At 39.2% G+C, this 17569-nt stretch overlaps 1 protein-coding gene and 1 pseudogene across 1 annotated transcript; both read right to left on the bottom strand.

Moving 5' to 3' along the window:
• Window positions 1–234: 234 nt before the first annotated feature.
• LOC118545515 (olfactory receptor 1L3-like) lies at window positions 235–1210 on the bottom strand. The gene is given in 2 exon segments (XM_036107845.2): window positions 235–466; window positions 468–1210. Coding segments are annotated over 2 exon segments (975 nt in total).
• An 11246-nt stretch (window positions 1211–12456) lies between these two features.
• Window positions 12457–14327, bottom strand: LOC118545513 (non-POU domain-containing octamer-binding protein pseudogene; annotated as a pseudogene).
• Window positions 14328–17569: the final 3242 nt, after the last annotated feature.

Raw genomic sequence — 17569 nt, 5'->3', positions numbered from 1 at the left:
AGATATTGAGGTGATCTACATTGTAGCATAGGTACCAAGACATGGAAGGTACTGTCAACCATGGTATGACAGAGACCACAGGTTGGAAAACTACAGGGTGCAGCTACAATTGAGCAAAGAGTATATTTTTCCAAAAAAATTTTTCTCACATGCTGATGTGTGTGTGTGCATGTGTGTGCACCTGTGAGTTTGTGCAGGTGTGTGTACATGAGCACCCACACCCACACTTTGATATCAGGATCCACGGATTTTGTTGGCTTGTGTAGTAGAAAGCATATCCATTTGAGCCTTAATCCTGCTTATCAGTTTCTCTAAGCCCTGTTTCATGTCTTTATTTCCCAAACGGTAGATAAATGGATTCAACATAGATGTCAGTACAGTGTAGATGATTGTTGCTACTCGGTCTTTGACAGTATAGGTGGACAAAGGGTGGAAATAGACAAAGCCAATACTCCCATAAAACAGTCACCACTGTGAGATGGGAGCTGCAGGTGGAGAAGGCTTTGCATTTTCCAGCCACTGAGGGAATATTGAAGACAGCAATGAGGATTCTCAGGTAAGAGATGACAGTGCAGATACATGGGGCCATCACAGAAGCCATCCCTTCTGTCATGGCCATGATTTCGTTGACAGAAGAGGAAGAACAGGCCAGTTTTAGAACAGGGTTGACATCACAGAAAAAATGTTGGATAACGTTTGATGCACAGAAAGTGAGCCGATTCACCAGGAGGGCATGTAGGAGGGAGTGGAGGCAGGAGAAAGCTATGGAGAAGGCCACTAGCAGCATACAGCGTCTGTGGTTCATCACAGTGACATAATGGAAAGGGTTACAAATGGCTACATAGTGGTCAATGGCCATAGCTGCCAGGAGATAACTGTCTATGTTTCCAAAGACCAGGAAGAAATACATCTATGCCAGACATTCAGCATAGGAGATGGTTTTCGCCTCTGATAAGAAGTTCACTAACATCTTGGGGACTACGACTGTTGTGTAGCAGATATCAGCAAAGGACAAGATGCTCAGGAAGAAATACATGGGGTTTTGGAGTTTCGGATCAGAGCGGATAGCCAAGATGATGAGCAGATTCCCCACCAAGGTGACCAGGTACATCATAAGAAAGAGGACAAAGAGTGGCTTCTGGTCCTCAGGGTGAGAGGACGGTCCTACGAGGATGAATTCAGAGAGTCTTGTCAGGTTGAACATTCCCATGGACTTGTATGCACCTACAGATAAAAGGTCCTGTCAGTTAATGTTCTTATGTCATCTAGGACATGCATCTTTCCATCTGGTTCTTACAATGAGAACGAGCAGTTGTAAAAGGGCATTTACTCTAATGATTTTCTTCCTGAATATGAACAAATCAGAGCCAAAGGTGTATTTTCACTTGTTCTTTTAGAATCTTTGTGATAGAAATCTATAGAAAACAGATTGAGGGTGGGGGGCACCTGGATGACACGGTTGAGTCTGACTCTTAGTTTTGGCTCAGGTCATGATCTTGGGGTCATGACATCCAGCTCCACATTGGGCTCCACGCTAAGCCTAGAGTCGCTAAAGACTCTCTCTTCTCCCTCTGCCTCTCTGCACAGTGTGCTCTCTCTCTCTCTCTCTCTCTCAAATAAATAAATAAATCTTAAAAAAAAGAAAACAGATTGAAGGTGAGAGGGAGAAGGAGGAGGAGGCCTATAGAAGGCTTGATTCCCTTTTCCTTCTCCTTGGTCTGTGGCTGATAATCACAGGAACCACAGATGCAGTCTATGAATCAGGTTCAGGTTAGCTTCTCATAAAGATTATCCTTGGCAAATGCACATTTATATAATCATGAAATAGCTATTTCACCTAGTTGTGGTTGATGAAGAACCATCCTTTTAAAAATAAGATGAAAATAGAGAGGGAGGCAAACCATAAGAGATGCTGAACTCTAGGAAGCAGACAGGGTTGCTGGAGAGGAGGTGGGTGGGGGAAGGGATAATTGGGAGATGGGTATTAAGGAGGGCACTTGATATAATGAACACTGGGTATTGTATGCACCTGATGAATCACTAAATTCTACCCTTGAATCTAATAATACAGTGTATGTTAACTAAATTGAATTTAAATAAAGAATTTAAAAAAGAACCATTATTTTAAATCAAGATGCTTCTTTCCACATCATTTGCGGTGGAAGTACGGAAGACATACAAAACCGTTGAATTGAATGTAAATAGTTCTAGAGCAAAGAAAGATGGAGAAGGTAAAGTGAGAGAGAGGGAGTGAATTTTCTTGTTCTTTGGCTGATATTTCACATCCTGAGGTCAGGGGAATGTGACTCACAAGTAGACTGGGTAAAGAAGGATTCAACTGTAGAATGAATATATATATATATATAAATCTCAACATTTAGCTCAAAGATAAGTTAGCTCTCTTAGTGTCCAGTGATGACTAATTATCTGTCTGAGATCAGATATTCACACCTTCTGATCAGGCATTCTCAAAGTTCACTTCTTACCTGGGAAGGACATCAAAGTCTTGCCTCATCTATTCAGCTCCCTGGAATGATTAGTGAAAAAGAAGACAAACTGTGCCAAGAGACCACATACAGAAAATGTGTCTGATTGTAGAAAATCTAATGCTTCTTAAATCTGAATGCTCCTTTGCATGGATTCTTACCATCCTTCCCAAGGTATAGATACTTACAGCCCTTGCTTCCCTCATGGGAGTATCCGCTGATGCTGTGTCACTAAATCTCTGGTGTTTGGTGGGGGAGAGAATAAGAAGAAAAACACACATTAACTTTGTGCAGGATTGTCTCCAAGGATCCAGAGGAATTACATAGGTTCTCCCTCCCCAAGTGGCCCCACATCCCTGTCTTCAACAGTCTGTGCATAGTGTAACATGTGCTTAGCCTGGTGAAGGCGTCCATGATAGATAATAATTTTCTGTCCCTGGCTCTTGCAACCTCTCTGAGGGCTTACCTTGGTATGTCCCATGTAGCACTGAGGATGGAGTACCAGGCAGGGACATCTGGGCCTAGTTTCTTTCTTGAACTATGAAGCTTTGATTTGGACTTCCCCTTAGTGCCTCCATTTGTCTTAAGGACAACTATCTCAGAGCACCTCAACATCATGAATATCTTCTGCTCTCCCCTCCTCAAGTTTATTTTGATTTGTTATCAAAATATTGACATACAATAATATATTAATTTCAGTGCTAATATAGTGAACTGTTAATACAATGGACATAGTTTTTGAACATTTATATGCATTCCAAAGTGATCACCAGGATAAATCTAGCTACCATCTGTCACCATACAAAGTTGTTACAATATTGTTAACTATATTCCCTATTCTGTAACTTTCATCCCCTTTAATTATGTATTCTATAACTGGAAGTTTGAGCGTTTTAATCTTTTTCTCCTATTCCAATCAGTCCCCCTCCCTGCCCACCCTAATCGCCCCTGGGAACTACCTGATTGTTCTCTGTATCTATGATCCTGTTTGTGTTTTGTTTTGTTTGTTTTGTTTTTTAGATTCCATGTTTAGTAAGTGAAATGATACAGTATTTGTGTCTCTGTGTCTGACTTATTTCACTTAGCACAGTCCTCTAGGTTTATCCATGTTGTTGCAAATGGCAAGATTTCAGTCTTTTTACTGGGTGAATAATATTTCATTATATATATATCTTCTTTATTCATCTATTGATGGAGAGTTAGGTTGCTTCCATATCTTGGCTATTGTAAATAATGCTGCAAAGGTGCTTGTATCTTTTTCAAATTAGTGTTTTTATTGTCTTCTAATAATACTCAGATGTAGAATTGCTGGATCTTATGGGGGGGAATCTCTATGCTGTGTTTCATAGTGGTTTTACCTTTTGCATTTCCCCCAACAGTGCATGAGCATTTTCTCTTCTGCGTTCTTACAGGACTAGTTATATCTTGTCTTTTTGATAATAGCCATTCTTACAGATGTATTATTATGGGGGTTATTTTGTACATAACTAGGTTTTTTTTTTCTCTTTCTGCTTCATCTTTGACAGTTGGAGTATAATCAGTTTTGGTGCTGGTCTCTTTGGGTTCATCTTATTTGTGATTCTCTGTGCTCCCTGGACTTGTATGTCTTCACCAGGTTAGGAATGTTTTTAGCCATTATTTCTTCAAGTGGTTTTCTGTCCCTTTCTTTCTTTTTTCTCCTTCTGGGACCCCTATATATGAATGTCAGTATGCTTGATGTTGTCTCAGAGGTCCCTTAAACTATTATTTTTAATATTGTTTTTCTTTTTGTTGTTCCAACTGTGATTTCCACTGCTCTGTCTTCCAGATTGCTGATCCATTCTTCTGCATCATCTAATCTGCTATGATTTTTTCCTAGTGTATTTTTCATTTCAGTTTTTGTGTTCTTCAGCTCTGATTTGCTATTTTTTATGTTTTCTATCTCTCTGTTGAATTTCTCACAGTGCTCATCCATTTTACTCCTGAGTTTGATAAGCATCATTATTACCATTACTTTGAACTCTTTATCTAGTAGATTTCTTATCTCTTTTGTTCAGTTCTTTTTCTGTGGGTTTTTTGTTCTTCTATTTGGAACAGATTCTCTATGTCATCATTGTGCCTAACTCTCTGTGTTTGTTTCTATGCATTAGATATGTCAGTTATGTCTCCTGGTCCTAATGGAGTCACTTATGTAGAAGGTGTCCTGTGGGGCCCCGTAGCACAAACACTCTTGGTCACCTGAGCCAAGTGCCTTCAGGGTATCCCCTATGAGGGATGCATGCACCCTTCTGTTGTCGTTGGGTCATGATTGGTGTGTATTTGCTGGTATTTTGCTGGTGTGGGGGGCTATCCCCTGGCATAGCAGTCTGTAAGGCTTGGCTGCAATGTTTACAGGCATGCTGGTGAGTGGGGCTGGCTCCTGGTTTGTGTGGCTAAGAGGACTGGCCATGATTACTGTGGTGCATGGTAGGTGGGGCAGGCCTCTGGTGCAGCTGGCTGCAAGGTCTGGCTTTGACTGTTGTAAGCACTCTAGTGTGTGAGCCTGGCCCTCTGGGCTTTGTTGCCTGCCAAGGCTGCCCACTATGTGTGGTTGGGTCAGGGGCTTCTTTGCTTCTCTCAAATTTAAGTACAACTGCTAGTTTAGTAGCTGTGTCCTGTAAAGAATGGGAATGTCATAGACTTTTAACCCAACTTTAGGTCACCCTTCCCTTGTTAGCCAATTCTCAAGTCTGCCGCTCAGATATTTGATTATGATCCTTTGCAACCACCACTCGGGAAAGCCACCAGTTTTAGATCTTTTACTATTCTGAATTCATGAAAGCACACAGAATCTATACATCAGAGTTCCAACATGCCAGACACACATTGCCCATTTCCTGTCACTTAACTGGTTTATTATCCCATCTTACAATTCAACCACCTCAATCTTTGATCTCCCTTCTCCTGGGTCTCTAGGTCCAAATGCAGCCCCCCTACAGGGAGCATTTCTTGATTATCTGATTGAAATGAAGTATCTGACTTCTCTATTCCCTTAGTACCCAAATTTCCATTAAACACAAATCTTGTTCATTTTCATATAATTATCCAGTTAAAGGAAGGTAATTTATATTTATGTACTTAGTAATTTATAGGCCTTTCTCATGTAAACCACAAAACAACCTCATAACATGTGTACTTATTACCTTCATTTTATAATGACTTAGAAAAATAAGGTAACTGGTGAAATATAACTTGAACCAAGGGCTGTTTGAAGCCAAACCATGCAGTCAATCCACTGCACAAAAAGGCCTCTCTGTTTTGCTTTGACAAAATTAAAAACATTTTAAAAATTAGTTTCAGAAGTAGAGTTCAGTGATTCATCAGTTGCATATAACACCCAGCGCTCATTACATCAAGTGCCCTCCTTAATGCCCATCACCCAGTTATCCCTTCCTCCCACTCCCTTCTCCTTCAGCAACCCTCAGTTTGTTTCCTAGAGTTCAGCAGCTCTTATGGTTTGCCTCCCTCTCAATTTTCATCTTATTTTATTTTTCCTTCCCTTCTCCTATGTTCATCTCTTTTGTTTCTTAAATTCCATATATGAATGAAACCATATGATACTTACCTTTCTCTGACTGACTTATTTCGCTTAGCATAATACACTCTAGTTCCATCTATATCATTGCAAATGGCAAGATTTCATTCTTTTTGATGGCTGAGTAATATTCCATTGTATATATTTTATGTTAGGAAACAGCTTTCAGATGACTAATGGATTCAAAATTTTGCCCTATTTTTTTCTTTGCCAGATTAAACTTGAAAGCAGAGACTTTCAGCATAAAGTCTACTATTCCTTGGTGCCCCGATTCAAATCTAGGCCTGTTTCTAGACACTGTGAGCTAAACTGTTCATGATCCAGCTACCATATTTTATGGATTATATGACCCATTTCCTTTTTTTTTTTTTTTTACATTGTAACATCTCATATTGGGATGCATCTAAATCTATGGCATGTCACAAATAATTGGTGGCATTTTTTTTCTCAACGGTACATTAAAATAATGTATCTTACAAGTGATGGTATTTTAGATTCAGTTAAATACAATAATTTGGAATCAGGGAAGTCAAGAATAATGTTCCTTCATCTATGTTTGTCCCAGTCAGTTTATAAATATTTATTATGCATTTCCCATGAGCTGCACTTTGTTATTCACTGGAGATATATAGCACTGAGGAAAAGAAATATTATTTTTCCCTTTGTATCTTACAGACTAGGTTCCCACAGCACTTAACACCCAGCCTTTACTGCAGAGGGTACTCAGGAAATATTTATGAAATTGACCTAACCATGGACAAAGGTAACTACCTAAGCAATATATTTTCAAATGTTAGAAGACAGTAACTATTATTCTATTAGTTCTCTGGTCCTACAGTTATTTCATCTATTTCTTACTCAGTTCTTTCCCATCATGAAATATCAATACTTACTCTTACAATATTAGAATATAAAAACATAAAATATTCATTTTAATCATGCTATTTGTATCAAGGAGGAGACATACTGAATGACAACCACCAGGTTATTGTAATTCACACTCATTCTGCTAGTCACTCTTTCTCCTGAGAACTCTATTATAATTAGAAGGAATAATTAGTAAGTTTTAATTCTAAAGAAAATATTTTGCTATTCTAGAGAAGAAGAAACCAACTACCATGGAGGAAGTAGGTTTAACTTTTATCAAAATAATGTGCCTTTAGCTAATTACTGTTGCCATTAAAGACAACATTCTAAATACATTGCTATTTTTTTAATTTAATTTAATTTAATTATGTTATGTTAGTCACCATACATGATTAGATTTTGATGTAGTGATCCACGATTCACTGTTTTCTTATAATACCTGGTGCTCCATCACTGGGCTAACCCATCCTCCCATCCCCCTTCCCTCTAAAACCCTCAGTTTGTTACTCGGAGTCCATAGTCTCTCATGGTTCATCTCTCCCTCCAATTCCCCCCCTTCATTTTTCCCTTCCTTCTCCTAGTGTCCTCCCTGCTATTCCTTATGTTCCACAAATAAGTGAAACCATATGATAATTGACTTTCTCTGCTTGACTTATTTCACTTAGCATAATCTCCTCCAGTCCCATCCATGTTGATGTAAAAGTTGGGTATTCATCCTTTCTGATAGCTGAGTAATATTCCATTGTATATATGGACCATATCTTCTTTATCCAGTCATCTGTTGAAGGGCATCTCAGCTCTTTCCACAGTTTGGCTATTGCGGACATTGCTGCTATGAACATTGGGTGCATATGGCCCTTCTTTTCACTACATCTGTGTCTTTGGGGTAAATACCCAGGAGTGCAATTGCTGGGTCATAGGGTAGCTCTATTTTTAAATTTTTGAGGCACCTCCACACTGTTTTCCAAAGTGGCTGTACCAGCTTGCATTCCCACCAACAGTGTAAGAGGGTTCCCCTTTCTCCACAACCTCTCCAACATTTGTTGTTTCTCTCCCTGTCCATTTTTGCCATTCTAACTGGTGTAAGGTGGTATCTCAGTGTGGTTTTGATTTGCATTTCCCTGATGGCTAATGATGATGAACATTTTTTCATGTGTCTGTTAGCTATTTGTATGTCTTCTTCAGAGAAGTGTCTGTTCATATCTTCTGCCCATTTTTTGACTTGATTGTTTGTTTTTTGGGTGTTGAGTTTGAGAAGTTCTTTATAGATCTTGGATACCAGCCCTTTATCTATAGTGTCATTTGCAAATATCTTCTCCCACTCTGTGGGTTGCCTCTTTGTTTTGTTGACTGTTTCCTTTGCTGTGCAGAAGCTTTTTATCTTGATGAAGTCCCAAAAGTTCATTTTTGCTTTTGTTTCACTAGCCTTTGGAGATGTATCTTGAAAGAAGTTGCTGTGGGCGATGACAAAGAGGTTACTGCCTATGTTCTCCTCTAGGATTTTGATGGATTCCTGTGTCACATTGAGGTCTTTCATCCATTTTGAGTTTATCTTTGTGTATGGTGTTAGAGAATGGTCGAGTTTCATTCTTCTGCATGTGGCTGTCCAATTTTCCCAGCACCATTTATTGAAGAGACTGTCTTTTTTCCATTGCATATTTTTTCCTGCTTCGTTGACAATTATTTGACCGTAGAGTTGAGAGTCCATATCTGGGCTCTCTATTCTGTTCCATTGGTCTATATGTCTGTTTTTGTGCCAGTACCATGCTGTCTTGGTGATCACTGCTTTGTAATATAGCTTGAAATCAGGCAAGGTGATGCCCCCAGCTTTGTTTTTCTTTTTCAACATTTCCTTGGCAATCAGGGTCTTTTCTGATTCCATACAAATTTTAGGATTGTTTGTTCTAGCACTTTGAAAAACGTCATTGGAATGTTGACTGGGATGGCGTTGAAGGTATAGATCACTCTGGGTAGCATAGACATTTTAACAATGTTTATTCTTCCGATCCATGAGCATGGAATGTTTTTCCATCTTTTTGTTTCTTCTTCAATTTCTTTCATGAGTGTTCTATAGTTCCTAGAGTATAGACCCTTTACCTCTTTGGTTAGGTTTATTCTGAGGTATCTTATGGTTTTTGGTGCTATTGTAAATGGAATCATTTCTCTAATTTCTCTTTCTACAGTTGCATTGTTAGTGTATAAGAAAGCAACTAATTACTGTGCATTGATTTTGTATCCTGCCACATTACTGAATTGCTGTACGAGTTCTAGTAATTTGTCAATGGAGTCTACACACAAAGTATCATGTCATCTGTGAAGAGAGAGTTTGACTTCTTCTTTTCCAATTTGAATACCTTTTATTTCTTTTTGTTGTCTGATTGCTGTTGCTAGGACTTCTAGTACTATGTTGAACAATAGTGGCGAGAGTAGGCATATTACTCAGCCATCAGAAAGGCTGAATACCCAACTTTTACATCAACATGGATGGGACTGGAGGAGATTATGCTAAGTGAAATAAGTCAAGCAGAGAAAGTCAATTATCATATGGTTTCACTTATTTGTGGAACATAAGGAATAGCAGGGAGGACATTAGGAGAAGGAAGGGGAAAATGAAGGGGGGGAATCGGAGGGGGAGACGAACCATGAGAGACTATGGACTCTGAGAAACAAACTGAGGGTTTTAGAGGGGAGGCGGGGTGGGGAGCTGGGTTAGCCCAGTGATGGGTATTAAGGAGGGCATGTACTGCATGGAGCACTGGGTATTATATGAAAACAATGAATCGTGGATCACTACATCAAAAACAAATGATGTATTGTATGGTGACTAACATAACATAATAAAAAAAAAAAAAAAAAAAGACACAAGCAAAAGTAAAAGAATGGAAAAGATATTCAGTGAAAGTAGTAACCAAGAGAGAGCTGTGTTAATATCAGACAAAACAGACTTTAAGTAAAAAAGTTGTTACAAGAGATAAAGAAGGACATTATATAATGATAAAAGAGTCAATACCTCAAGAAGATATAAATGCTGGGGCAATACTCTTTTATCTATCAGAATTTTTTTTTTTTTAAGATTTTATTTATTTATTTGATTGAGTAAGCAAGAGAGCACAAGCAGGGGGAGTAGCAGAAGGAGAGGGAGAAGCAAGCTCCCTGCTGAGCAGGGAGCCCGACTCTGGGCTCAATCCCAGGACCCTGGGTTCATGACCTGAGCCGAAGGCAGATGCTTAAAACCGACTGAACCACCCAGGTGCACCCTTAAAGAAAAGGTGGAAAAAGTGTACAAAAATTCGTAATGATTGCAATTGGACAAGTCATATTAAGACAAATAAAATATCAAAGGTAAAATATGGAATCATACTCATCTAAGGCTCCTCTTTGAGAATGAAAAAATAAAATCAGAAGAATTTTTCTGTAAAGAAATAATCAACTCTAATCAAAGGGAGAGAGGTAATAAAACTTATCATTGCAATCTAAAAGAACTTTTTTTCAGGTGTTAGACTGCAAAATACCTTAGTCTACAATAAGAAAAAATAAAAACCAAAGATCTTTTGCTAACCACCTAACCATATTGAAAACAAGGTCTTAATGTAAATTAAACTTAAATATGCTTGTCGTAAATTCAGGTTTGTTTTGTTTCATTTTCATTCCAGTTAATGTTAAAAATAACATTATTTTTGCTTTTAAATAATAACATTATTTATCTTAAAAAATAACATTATTCTTTTTGCTCTTAAATTGTTTTCTGTCTTGGGGCGCCTGGGTGGCTCAGGCGTTAAGCGTCTGCCTTCGGCTCAGGTCATGATCCCAGGGTCCTGGGATCGAGCCCTGCATCAGGCTCCCTGCTCAGCAGGAAGCCTGCTTCTCCTTCTCCCACTCCCCCTGCTTGTGTTCCCTCTCTTGCTGTGTCTCTGTCAAATAAATAAATAAAATCTTTAAAAAAAATAAATTGTTTTCTGAGACACCTAAAGTAAAAATTGGTTTTAGATAATCTTAGAAAGCTGTAAAACATGACTAGGAAAGAAGATAATGATTGTTCATAAAGTGCATTTTTTGGGTTCATTGGTGACTATATATCTAAATCCAAGAGGAAGTCTTTGGTTCAAAATGTTTTTCTACTTTTCTAGATATTTCTTTCTCCAAAAATTATAAATGAGCAGAGCAGCTTTCAGTTTTGGAAAAGTACTGCAATAGTATTTCTTCTGATGATGTTAAAAAGGACACTTTGAATTAAATTACTCTGTTTCTAAACCTGAACATGCCTTGGAGCTTTAAGTGTGGTCCAGCAACTTGTATTTTCCTTTCCCTGGTCTCCTGGAAAGCTCGCGAGTTTGGAGGTAGCACATCTGTCTTTGACTCCCTGGTCCATACATCACAAACTCAGGGACATCAGCCCAGTCACTTTTTCTTATTTGAGTCTCAATATATTCATCTTGGGGAGCTTGAACTCATGACCCTGAGATCAAGACCTGAGCTGAGATCAAGAGTCAGCTGCTTAACTGACTGAGCCACCCAGGTGCCCCTCAATATATTCATCTTTTAAATAGGACTAATAAAGTCTACCTAATTGGGTTCTGAGCATTAGAGATCACATGGTAAAAGCAAAGCCTTGCTGATTTAGACATCCCCCCAAGATTATTCCCTAATTCTTTTCAAAACATTCATTACACTTGTAATTACTTCTGTATCAGCTGGTCTGGGAGACACATGAGGGAAGAAATATATATTATCTTCTCTATTGTTGGGTCACCAGTGTCTAGGACAAGGACTGGTATTCAGTAGATGCTCAATGATTTTTTTTTAAGGATTTTATTTATATATTTGACGGAGAGAGACACACAGCGAGAGAGGGAACACAAGCAGGGGGAGTGGGAGAGGGAGAAGCAGGCTCCTGGCTGAACAAGGAGCCCGATGCAGGGTTCGCTGCCAGGACCCTGGGATCATGACCTGAGCCAAAGGCAGATGTTTAAGGACTGAGCCACCCAGGCGCCCCCCATACTTTTTTTTAAATTATTATTATTTTTTAAAGGCTTAAAACGTATTTTAATAAGCTGATGCTATATTACTGCTCCATTTCTCAGAAAAATTCCAAAGATATCAGGGACGAATCAAACATGGTACACCAATAAAAAAAATGCACAGCATAACTACCTAAGATAGGCAAGGCTAAGAGCTACTGTCCGACCTTCAGCATACAGCAACCCTGTTCCCAAGATTGTACTAGGCCTATCAAGAAAAGCTGTGAACAGCAACATCATAGACACAAAAGGGCCGTTCCTGGGTTGTCCTAACCCAAGAAAAAAGATGGAGGCAACTTAACACAAGATTTTTTTTTTTAAAGATACACTAAAATGAAAATCTCTAAGAGAAAATGTCTTCCTTAGGACATGAAGGGGTAATATATGGGATATAACAGAACCGTATGTATGTTGTCTGTGACCTCTGTGGACATTTGCCTGAATTCCCACCTGCGAGTGAATGGAACACTGGGGCTAAGGTCACTGGGGGATGCTTGTTTTTGTGGTGTATGTGGCAGTGTTTCTGGGGTTTGGAGGGTATAATGAGAAACCAAATAGAACAGGATGGACAAAGAATGGAATGATCAAGATTAATGGGGGCTCTAACTGGATCCATTTTGCCATGGTTTCCTTCCACCCCCCACAGGCCCTCAACAATCACATGAGACTTCAGGAATGCACCACACAAAATCAACTAGTTAAACGATATACCACACAGAACTGATTTGTTAAATATCGCCCCTCCCTTGCCCTCAGCCTCCAGCAAACTCCCTCAGAGTAGTACAGGCAAGGAAGACCTAACTTTTGGGAGGAATCCCTAACACTTTTCCAGGGCAGAATTCTGGCTAGTCCAAAAAGGGTCCTTCTCTTAAGGGTTTTTAGGAAACTAGACACTGAAATTTTTATTAGTCTCGGCGACGTTTATTTGGAGCATATTCAGCTCCAGGAGCTGCACAGTTGAATGCAGGAGGGGTTCCACCAATTGCCCCAATTCCTTCCATTGTAGAAGCTTGGCTAAAGTGTTCAGTTGTTGGTGGGGTCAATCCCAAGGTTCCATCTGGCATCATAGTGTCAGGTCCTGGAGGAGCTGGGGTACCAGCTGGTACTGGAGCAGGGGGCATGGCTCCTCTGTTGTTTATGCCCATAGCACCTCCCATAGCCATCTGGCCCATGTGTATCTCCTGTTCTCTCGCATCAGGGAATGTTCCCTTGAATCCTTCCTGCTGTTGCCGCATCATTTCTTCGGGTTGCCGCCGCATCTCTTCCTCACAGTGCCTGCATTCCTCCTCCTGCCTGAGCTCCATTTGCTTTCATTTTTGCACTTCTTGGTTGTGCAGTTCTTCCATCCTCCGAAGTTCTTCTTGACGCCTCATCAAATCCTGTCTCATTAGCATGACCTGATGCGCATGGCGAGCAGCCTCCATCTCCATCTCCAGCTCCTCGCCAGCTTCCTTGATGTTGCGGTCCACTTGGTCCTGCTGCTGCTTCTCCATCTCAGTGAGTGCCTTCCAGCGCATGGCATACTCATACTCAAAGGAGCCAGGCTGTGCAAATCTGGGTGGCTGCTCTTGCTCCTTGTGAAATTGCTGGTTCTTTATAACCAGCTTCTCTGGAAGCCCCTCTTCATCATCCAGCTGGTCCATGGGCTCCACAGTCACAGGCCAAGGAAATGTGGTTAGCAGGAAGGCGCCTTCACTGCACCTGTCCAGAGCTTTCTGAGCAGCTGGCTTCCCTGAGAATTCAACAATGCCTTTTCCTGAGGGCCTTCCTCGATCATCCACAATGACTACAGCCCTTTCCACCTGGCCAAACACTGAAAAGACTTCCTCCAGCAGTTCATTGGAAACATACTGAGGAAGGTTTCAGACTGTAAGGGATGCACTATGGCAGGCGAAGCGCACACGCAGCTGCTTTCCACGGAGTGGCATGTTGTCCAGTTCTTCTTTGGCAGTCTCCGCTAGAGTTCGTGTTTCCAAGTGGATAAAGCCAAAGCCCTTATCCTTATGAACGAAGACTTTGCCTGCCTTCCCATATTTCTCAAATAGTTTCCTCATCTCCTCCTCAGTGATGTCAGGAGGAAGATTGCCCACAAAGAGCCAGCTACGTTGGGTAAAGGTCTTCTCTCCTGGTTTCCTAAAATTCTTCAGGTCAATAGTCAAGCCTTCATTTTGGCTGCTGGCTTGTTGCCCATTTGCAGGTACTGGTGGCGGTGGTGGCAGCTGCTGCTGTTGCTGGTGGTGCTGCTGGGGGTGATGCTGATGATGCTTCCTTGGAGTATGGTTTTACTTCTCCAAGTTAAAGGTTTTACTGCTCTGCGTTTTTGCACCCCTCTACCGACTGTTCTCTCCTCAGAGTAACGGCAACGCTACACGGCCTCTACCGTCCCGAGAAAAGAGCGCGCGACCGCCGGAAACGAGCTAAAGACAGTTTAGATTTACAAAAAAAATTGCGCAGAAAGTACAGAGAATTCCCACATACTCCCTTCCCACCTCATAGTTTTCTCATTTATTAACATCTTGCATTAGTGTGATATATTTCTTACAATTGATGAGCCAACATTGATACATTATTATTTTATTTTTTTTCATAATGTTAAAAGTTTTAATTGCCCAGGAAATCATAGTAATTCTAAATTCATGTCCCCAAATATATGGCCTTAATGTATAGAAACAAAATTTGACACAACTAAACAATAATAGACTAACCCACAAACATAGTGGGAGATTTTAACATGCCTTTTCAGTACCTGATAGAACAAACAAAGAAAAAAGTACGGATATAGGAGGTTTGAACATGATTGATACTTAAACTAAGTGACACATATATATATATAACAATGTATGAAGGGGGGGATATCGGAGGGGGAGATGAACCATGAGAGACGATGGACTCTGAAAAACAAACTGAGGGTTTTAGAGGGGAGGGGGGGTGGGAGGATGGGTTAGCCTGGTGATGGGTATTAAAGAGGGCACGTCCTGCATGGAGCACTGGGTGTTATACGCAAACAATGAATCATGGAACACTACATCAAAAACTAATGATGTTATGTATGGTGATTAACATAACAATAAAAAAGAACAATGTACCTAACAACTGCAGCAAAAAAACAATTTGTTTTAGAGCTAGAAAGTATTATGCTGAGTGAAATAAGTCAGAGAAAGACAAATACCTTATGATTTCACTCATATATGGGATTTAAGAAACAAAACAAATGAGCAAAGGGAAAAAAAGAGAGAGAGAGGCAAATCAAGAAACAGACTCTTAACTATAGAGAACAAACTGATGGTTACCAAAGGGGAGGTGGGTGGGGGGATGAGTCAAATAGATGATGGGGATTAAGGAGTGCACTTATGATGAGCACCAGGTATTGTACATAAGTGCTCAATCACTAAAAGGTACACTTGAAACTAATATTACACAGTATGCTAATTAATAGAATTTAAATAACTAAACTAAAAAACAAAAAACTAAACTACAAAACTACAAAACAAAAAACAACAAAAAAGAAGGATATAGTTAGAAAATATGATGGGGAATTTGGCATACTAAGGAATAATTGGAATTTCAAAACAAAAAAGTTGTCAGAAATCCAAGAAATTGACCCTATGTGGTTAAAGCAGAAAGAAGGGGAATATTCTTGAAGCAACAGGGCACTGAGTTTTCATGTGGAAGACAGTGTGGTCTAGTGGAGAAATTGAAATCAGATAGACATTGTGAGTTAGTCTCAACACATTTTTTCCAAATTGTGGGGATGTGGGGAAGAACCTATTCTTTCTTATAGTTTCAGCCATCCACATGTAAATTACTGTGAATAAAACTCCCATCTTCAACTGTACTTCTCTTTTGCTTACATGACACTTGAAATTATGTTTTTATCCTCACTAGAGTGAGGATCCATTAGGGACCTAATCAGATATTTTTCATTGTTTTATCCTTAATGCCCACCAGAGTATTTTATAGTTGATGATCAATTTAAAAAATACATGGATGAATGAATTACCTAGTCCAGAGTCTTGAATTAAGTAAGCCCTCAGGTAAATGAGAGTTTCCTATCCCCTAATTTCTAAGAGTATCTTGAGCTTGAATGGGTTGAATAATATCCTCATGACAAACTCTCTATCCTTAACAAGAATATATTCCTTCACAAATTAGTAAGAGAAAGATTGTAAAGGTTGAGAAATGTGTTTTTACAACTTCAATTAGCCTTGCCATAGGAAAATGCTACAGGAGGAGATTATGAACATAAGTTTGGTTTCAGACAGACTGGGAACTGAATCTTGTTCAAATACTTTAAGACTGTAGAGAATCTCAATTATCTATTTTTGAAATATTTCAACAGGAATAATAATTTTTATGTAATGTTTCCTATGTATGAGGGTTGTTTAAATATTTTACATAATCTCATTGTTTACCAATTAACAACCTTATGAGGTGTGGACTATTATTAATTCTCATTACTGATTAGAAAACTGAGGTGTGTATAGGTTAAGATATTTGCCCAAGATCTCATGGCTGGTAAGTGGTAGAGCTAGGATTGCAACTTTATAGTCTGTTAGCCCAAACACTAAGCTATACTGCCTTTCTTAGTACTAATAAAAAAGTGCTATTGTGAGTATGAAATGAACAAAAGCATGTAATAGAATGGTGTGTGTCATATAGTCATCACTCAATACAAATTAACTAGTACTTTATCATCATTACGCTCTCATAATCCTCAGACACTTTCTGTCCCTGGAGAAAGTGTCCTCTTTCCTTTTGATAATTTACATGTCCTCAATGAACTCTTCTTCTTCAGCCTAACCTTTGTAACAATAGGCTTAACTTCCCTCAGTAAGGGCCAGACCCCATCACACCATGAATACACTGTACACGGCATATTTGAAGCAAATATATAGTGGTGGCTTTAACAGTGTGAATTTAAATTCCAGTTATGACTTAATCTCTGACTGTTTTTAACTTTACCAGTGCAGATTATATATGTATATATGTTTATACTTATGTGAGTATAAATATATATAAAGATCATATAAATTTTTTTGAAAAACTTTTTAATTCAGCATGGTTTGCTGGCTGACTCTTCAGTGGAATAAATAGATAATGGAAGTGATAATTTCAAAAATGAATTCATAACAAATCAAATTTCTTTTTTTAAATTTAAATTCAATTAGCCAACATATAGTACATCATTAGTTTTTGATATAATGTCAATGATTCATGAACAAATCAAATTTCTTACAATCATTTTCATTTTCCTTCCAATTGGAGTATATGAACTAGGAAACACCTTTCTTTGAGAATAAGCTAATAAATTCAGAAAAGTGATAGTAGCAAGTTAATTTCTCTGTTACACCAATTATTGGCTTAATGTTGTTTCAGTGTCTTAAAGAATTCAAGAAACTAAAGACTACTTTTTAAAAAAATATGCTTCGGGCGCCTGGGTGGTTCAGCCGTTAAGCGTCTGCCTTCGGCTCAGGTCATGATCTCAGGGTCCTGGGATCGAGCCCCACATCGGGCTCCCTACTCGGTGGGAAGCCTGCTTCTCCCTCTCCCACTCCCCCTGCTTGTGTTCCCTCTCTCGCTGTGTCTCTCTCTCTGTCAAATAAATAAATAAAATCTTTAAAAAAATAAAAAAATAAAATAAAAAA

Source organism: Halichoerus grypus, chromosome 14, assembly GCF_964656455.1.
Source record: "Halichoerus grypus chromosome 14, mHalGry1.hap1.1, whole genome shotgun sequence".
In the NCBI taxonomy this organism is placed as follows: Eukaryota; Metazoa; Chordata; class Mammalia; order Carnivora; family Phocidae; genus Halichoerus; species Halichoerus grypus.
Note: the sequence above shows the minus strand (reverse complement) of the source record. Positions and strands in the feature narration are given on the sequence as shown.